The sequence below is a fragment of the Macadamia integrifolia genome, chromosome 3 (genome assembly GCF_013358625.1).
Source record: "Macadamia integrifolia cultivar HAES 741 chromosome 3, SCU_Mint_v3, whole genome shotgun sequence".
NCBI classification, from domain to species: domain Eukaryota; kingdom Viridiplantae; phylum Streptophyta; class Magnoliopsida; order Proteales; family Proteaceae; genus Macadamia; species Macadamia integrifolia.
In genome coordinates, this window is record NC_056559.1 from 32,735,930 (window position 1) to 32,741,976 (window position 6,047).

The window sequence follows — 6,047 nt, forward strand, 5'->3', positions numbered from 1 at the left end:
GCATATCATCTTTCACATGGACTACCAGATGTATGCCCCCAAGAGAAACCCTTAGATTGCATAGGTTTTGAAACATTTTATTGGGGTATTATAAGAAACCCCACCCAATTATCCCATAAACCCGGCCCTAAAGCTAGTAAGGTGCCTAGACCTAGACCCCATTAAAATACAAATAAGCCCCCTTTTCTTTTGTAAAAGTTAATTTAAAAAAAAAAAATATCCATTATTGATCATTATAACCATTTGCTAGATGAAGAGTTACTTGAATAGATGAGTCAAATGTCAACTTTGGTGGCATTTTTTGCTATGTGATACACAAGTACTTTGCCTTGTTCTTCTTAGCACATCCCTTCCAAAGAGTAGAATGTTTTAAAAAACTTGTAAGAAAAATGAAAATGGTCATGAAGCCATTATCGGGTTGAACTGAAAGTCAATATATAGTTGATCTTAAAAACAAAAAAAAAAAAAAAAAAAAAAAAAAAAAAAACATATTCACAACTATTTAGGAAAGAATCTACATTATGGACAACTATTTTCGTCATACTGGATCCAAAAGCTAACATTGGCTTAAAAACAAAGCAAGGTAGCCCATCCAAAGGTAGTCAAGTAATATTCAGTTAGGTTTTGTGGAAACCCTAACAAATATCCATTTCTCTTTATCTAATCAGCCGCCAAGAGAGCATTGCCGGTGAGGGGGGCTTGTCTCATGGAGGGTGCTGACTTTGCGAAGGGCCATGGCCGAGCTTGCAGCTAGCCTAGCATAGATGACAAGCACGATTGAGCGCCAGCTTTACTGAGGGCATCGGCTAAGCAATTGCCGGTCGAGCAAAAGCTAGCTGCCAAACGGCTGCTTGCCTTGCAACTAGCAGCAAATTGACAAAAGCCAAGTGAGCCAAACATATCGAGAGGGCTGGCCAAGCAGGGTTGGCGGCAAACAATTGTAGATCATGCGGGCTAGCAGGAGACCAAGCGGCGGCGAGGATTGGTCGTAATAAGTGGCATGTCAATTTTAACCTCAAACTATATCACACACAGCCGCCCGCATGAGAAATATCTATGTTATTATTATCATTACTATTACTATTATTTAAGTGGTCGAGCATGTGACACAACAATTATGTTGCACTATTGCAACATATTGATCACAAGTTCAAAACTTAGAAACAATCTCTCTTGTGAAGCAAGGGGTAAGATTGCATGCACTTGCCCCTCCCAAACCTTGCAATAGCGGGAGCCTCTTTGCCCTTACAAGCCGTACTAGCTGACACATTTAATTTTTATTTATTACTTTGGGGAAAAGAACTATCCCTAGTCGCATAGCCCTTGCACCAGCACAGGGGCCATGAGGGAGGGCACATGGACATAATGCTCGGGTGGAAGAGCTGTTTTCAAGTAGTCTTTGATCTATTACAAATTAATGAATATTCAATTGATTGGTCCAAGGTTATCGACAAAGAAGATTTTTGTCTAAGTCACTTCTCTTTTTTGAGAAAACTACATGATTACCCACTATTAGGTTTTTCATTAGAAAACTACCCAAGATGAGTTTGAGTTTACAAAATTACCCAATTTTAGGATTGGGTTTACGAAACTGCCGAATACAGTACTCCGCCCTCAATCATCTACATTTTTTTACCATTTTACCCCATCTCCCCTTCTCCTGTCACTTCCACGGTTCCACCCAAGCCCACTTTGGGTCGTCGGTTCATAATTGCAGCGTGTGGTGATTGCTACACGGCTGTTGGGAGCTGGAGTAGGGTTGTTGAGAGAGAGAGAGAGAGAGAGAGAGAGAGAGAGCAACTAGAGCCATAGTCGGCACTCATGCTAAACTCCGGCGAGATGACAACGACGAAACATGGAAGATTCGAAGGTGGGTTTCCAAGATTAAATTTTTTTGAGGGATGCCAACGATGATGAAGGCGAAGATCCATCATTTGAATTTGGTTTTTGGCGTTCCAAAACGATATGGATGAAACAACTCTATACATCGATCATTGCTGAATAACCTACCTGGTGAGGAGTTGCAGGGATGCCAACAGAGAGAGATGGACAGAAGAGAGAGATCTCTTGAGGAGGGAGAGAGAGACTAAGATGGGGAGTCAAGTAGCATTTTTGGATTTATCCAACATGTCTTGGAACATATATATGCCGTCATATCATTGTGAAAACCTCTTAGATTGAAGGCTACTCTGGCTTCTGATCTTTTATTTACTTTTCTTAATTCCGTTCTTTCTTTTTAAAATGTCATCATATGGATATGGGGCTCCGCCCCTTCTTCTTCTTCTTCTTCTTCTTCTTCCTGCAACCACATCACGACCCATGCTACCACCACCACCACCACCACCAACATGCCGCCACACGCCTACCCACTCTATCGCAATGCCCGCTAACTGCAGCCCACTTTGCCTCCGCCATCGACACCCCCAGCCAATCCCTCTTGCAATAGAAGACGAGAGAGGGATGGGAGGTAGGGATGAACTGGAACCTACGAAAATCAAGGATTCCATAGGGCCAAGATTGCGATGTGTTGAATATCGATTATTACATCGGAGCAATAGTCGGATCCCGACCAAAGACCCTACTAATTTCAAAGTGCTGTGAGCTGGCGATTTTCAAAGACAATGAACGATGAGCACAGGGGGGGTGTAATCACGGGAGTTGCCTGAAAACCGTTTGATGGCGAAGCCATCGGGGAAGCTGGCAAAACCAATTTCAGTGGAGTTTTTAATTTGATGGCAGAACACTTGGGATGGGGATACAGGGCTAATAAAGAGAATTAGGGGTAAAAGTGTCAAAATATGATGGAGGATGAAAGAGAATGACTGTTTTGGATAGTTTTGTAAACCCAAACCTAACTTTGTGTATATTTTTTAACTGAAACAATAAATGGATAATTTTGTAAATGGAAACCCAAAAGTGGGTAATCATGTAATTTTCCCCTTCTCTTTTTGTCTAAGCCCCTTCCCTGAGTTTCACCAGGGTGGAGGTGTAATTTCACCGCCATGTGTTTGACATAAGGGCCACGCAACCAGGGACCATTCTTTTGCCATTATTTTATAACAAAGAATTTGAAATGCCAATGTACCAGAATACAGGTGGAGCATTATCTGGACTCTTTAGTAGAAATGCCATCAGTCATTTGGGTTTGGGATTAATCAAGAATAAATCCAGGCCGAAAAGCATCAACCATAGCTTGATACACTGTTAATATATGTTCGGTGATGCATTCTGAACATAAAGACCAAGAGAAAAACTGAGAGCACATATGGAATTTCATTTTATTACATAAGAGAATCCAATTAAATGCCAAATAAATTCAATATAAAAGAAAAGTTGGTTTCAAACTACTAAGGTGATTTATGTCTCCAATATTATCATAAAAACAGCATATAACCTTCCCATCCAAATTGCAAATCAATGGCTAAGTAGCAGCTTTTCGTCTTAGAAGGTGATGGAGGTCAAGGGCACTGATTTTGGAAGCAAGTATGAAGTCATTCTCAGTGAGTCCACCTATGAAACAAGAAGACCATGATCAGTACCAGAGCTTCATCCATAATGAACACTTTTTTTTTTTTTTACTAACGATGGGTATCCAGCCTTGGGCCTAACTAGTCCCGTGGGCCCATATTGACCCCACAACTGCATAGACTGTGTCATACCGGGATTGAATGAGAACCATTCAACTTTTCACCAAAAGCAGTGAAGAGCACTAAAAATCATAATGAACACACGCGCACACACACACAAGATGACTTGATTAACAGCCTTCCTTACCAACTGAATGTGTCCATATTTCAATCGTCACATTGTTCCATCCAACAAGATGAAGATCAGGATGATGGCCTGCATTTTGAAACACAGGCTTGTTGCTTATCAAGAGAACACAAAAAATATCCTTGTGTATCATCAACAAGGAGAAGCACTCTAAAACGCAAGAAGCGCATGGCTAAATAGATGATTATAAATTGCATACCTTCTAAAACAAATTCTATCAACTAACTCGTACTTTAAAAAGTTGATTAAAAAAAAAAAAACTGATGCTTTCTAGTGATCCAATATGCCACCAATACAAATAAGACTTCCAGATTGGTAGGACTAAGGCCTCCTGAAACTACCTTCCACACTTGTGCCTGTCTAATTTCATTTCAAGTGGCTGGTATGCCATATTGTCCCATACCTTAGCTCAACAGGAACAGGAACCATATATCAAAACCATGGGTTTTTTTATGGACCAGTTTCTAAGGAAAAGGAGGAAAAACAAAAGGAAGAGTGAATATGCTCCAGGAGTTACAATGTGTTACAATTAATAATTAAATAGCATTCCATATATCAGGAGATAATTAGATGATATTCCTTAATTTGGGTATATGCAATAAAGAGCCACTTTCAGATCGTCTCTTGCCACCGAATCTCAGTGCTCAGTTTTCTACTGGGGAAAACTACATTCTTCTTTCACGACCCACAATACATACAATCTGACACAATCGAATACACATACAGACTAGTGATATTCTCCAGAAAAATATAAAATAAAAGATGGAAGATCAATAAAGTACTTTACCAAGTTCTCTAGAATCATCATTGATTCAATCTAATTTATCATATTACATCACAAATCAGGTTGTTTCTCTTAATTCAATGGGATGAATCACAAAAGAAATTAAGTAGTCTGTGCACCTAGTATAGCAAGTGCCCAGATCAAGGGCTCTATGATGGGCCTTTCTGCTCATCAGAGCATATTAGATGGTAAACATTTCTTGAAAAGGTTATCAAGGAAACACAGATTTCTCCCTGTTCATGCAAAAGATTGTGGGTTTGGCTGTCAACCCTCAGACGTATTGACATTCACTTTGTGCAATTCCTTTGAGGAGATCAAACCATGTTTTATTGCTGGAAGTAATATAAGAATAAATATTCATCCACAAATAGGGTGAATCACAGAAGAAATTAAGTAGCCTATGTACCTAGTATACAACTGTCCAGACCAAGGGCTCTATGATGAGCCTTTCCCCTCATCAAAATGGAATAGATGATGGTAGCATGATAAACATTTCTCATAAACGTTATCACGGATACATGTATCCCTGTACATGGAAATGAATGTGGGTTCGTCTGTCAACCCACAGATATACAACCTGTGCAATTCCTTTGAGGTGATCAAACCTTGTTTTATTACTGAAATAAAAAAAAGTATGAATATTCCTTCCTTACAAACAAGATCCATTGCAAGGGGGAGACAAGAAGCAATATATTAAGGAAGACTTCCCTAGAAATACTAACGAGCATGACAATCCGTCAACAATCTCACCAAGCAGCATAGTACCTGGATTCAACTTAATGGATAATGTTCTGCATTTCATCTAGCAATGACAACCCATTTTGACCTCACTTATCAACCTAGAGCCTTCAAACTACCCCGATTTGTAATCAAAAGGCCTTTATTGGAAAGAACTGAACCATATGAATCTATTCCAACGTTTTTTAAATCTTAAACCTTAAGGACTTGCCATGATGTAATAAAACCTTACATTTCACTATTCTCACCTAGGGCAGTTACTACATTCATAGAACACTTAATCTGAAGGCTGGTGAAGTATGATCAGAGATTAAAATGGTGGAGCAAAAGAGAAATACCTTCTGCTTCAGCAATTTCAGCTACAGCCTGAAATAAATCCAAACCTTTAGTGAAACTCTTTACCTTCCATGAACGGTTGAGCTTCAAGGTACCTCCTTCATTTAGCAGGCTCCACTTTGGTACCTAATAAGTAAGAACACAAAAAAAATTTATAATATGTAATTTAAACACAAAGAAAGCATATATAAAATGGAAACTCCAAAATAAACCTTAGGAATTAGCTCATTAGCTGCTTGTTCAGTCATGGGCCTGAGATCCTTTGTATTACATGGTACGCACTTCTTTGTTGACAGATCTAACATAGCAAGGAAACTGTATCAGATAATGCGAACTACACCTTTGTCTAAGAGGCATGAGCACATGCTATCATCAAACTAAACTTGCAAGACTTTTCTTCCCCCTCCCCCCCCCC

The 6,047-nt window shown here is 39.5% G+C and overlaps 1 protein-coding gene across 2 annotated transcripts in view; it reads right to left on the minus strand.

Moving 5' to 3' along the window:
* Window positions 1-3,254: 3,254 nt before the first annotated feature.
* Window positions 3,255-6,047, minus strand: part of LOC122074761 (pterin-4-alpha-carbinolamine dehydratase 2, mitochondrial) — a 12,320-nt gene continuing 9,527 nt past the window's right edge. For both annotated transcript variants that reach the window (XM_042639721.1, XM_042639722.1), the window contains exons 5-8: window positions 5,845-5,930; window positions 5,635-5,758; window positions 3,775-3,843; window positions 3,255-3,510 (exon numbers count right to left, since the gene is read on the minus strand). In XM_042639721.1, coding sequence (XP_042495655.1) covers window positions 3,422-3,510; window positions 3,775-3,843; window positions 5,635-5,758; window positions 5,845-5,930 — 368 coding nt within the window. In that variant the 3' untranslated portion in view covers window positions 3,255-3,421. The remainder of the gene's footprint in view (window positions 3,511-3,774; window positions 3,844-5,634; window positions 5,759-5,844; window positions 5,931-6,047) is intronic.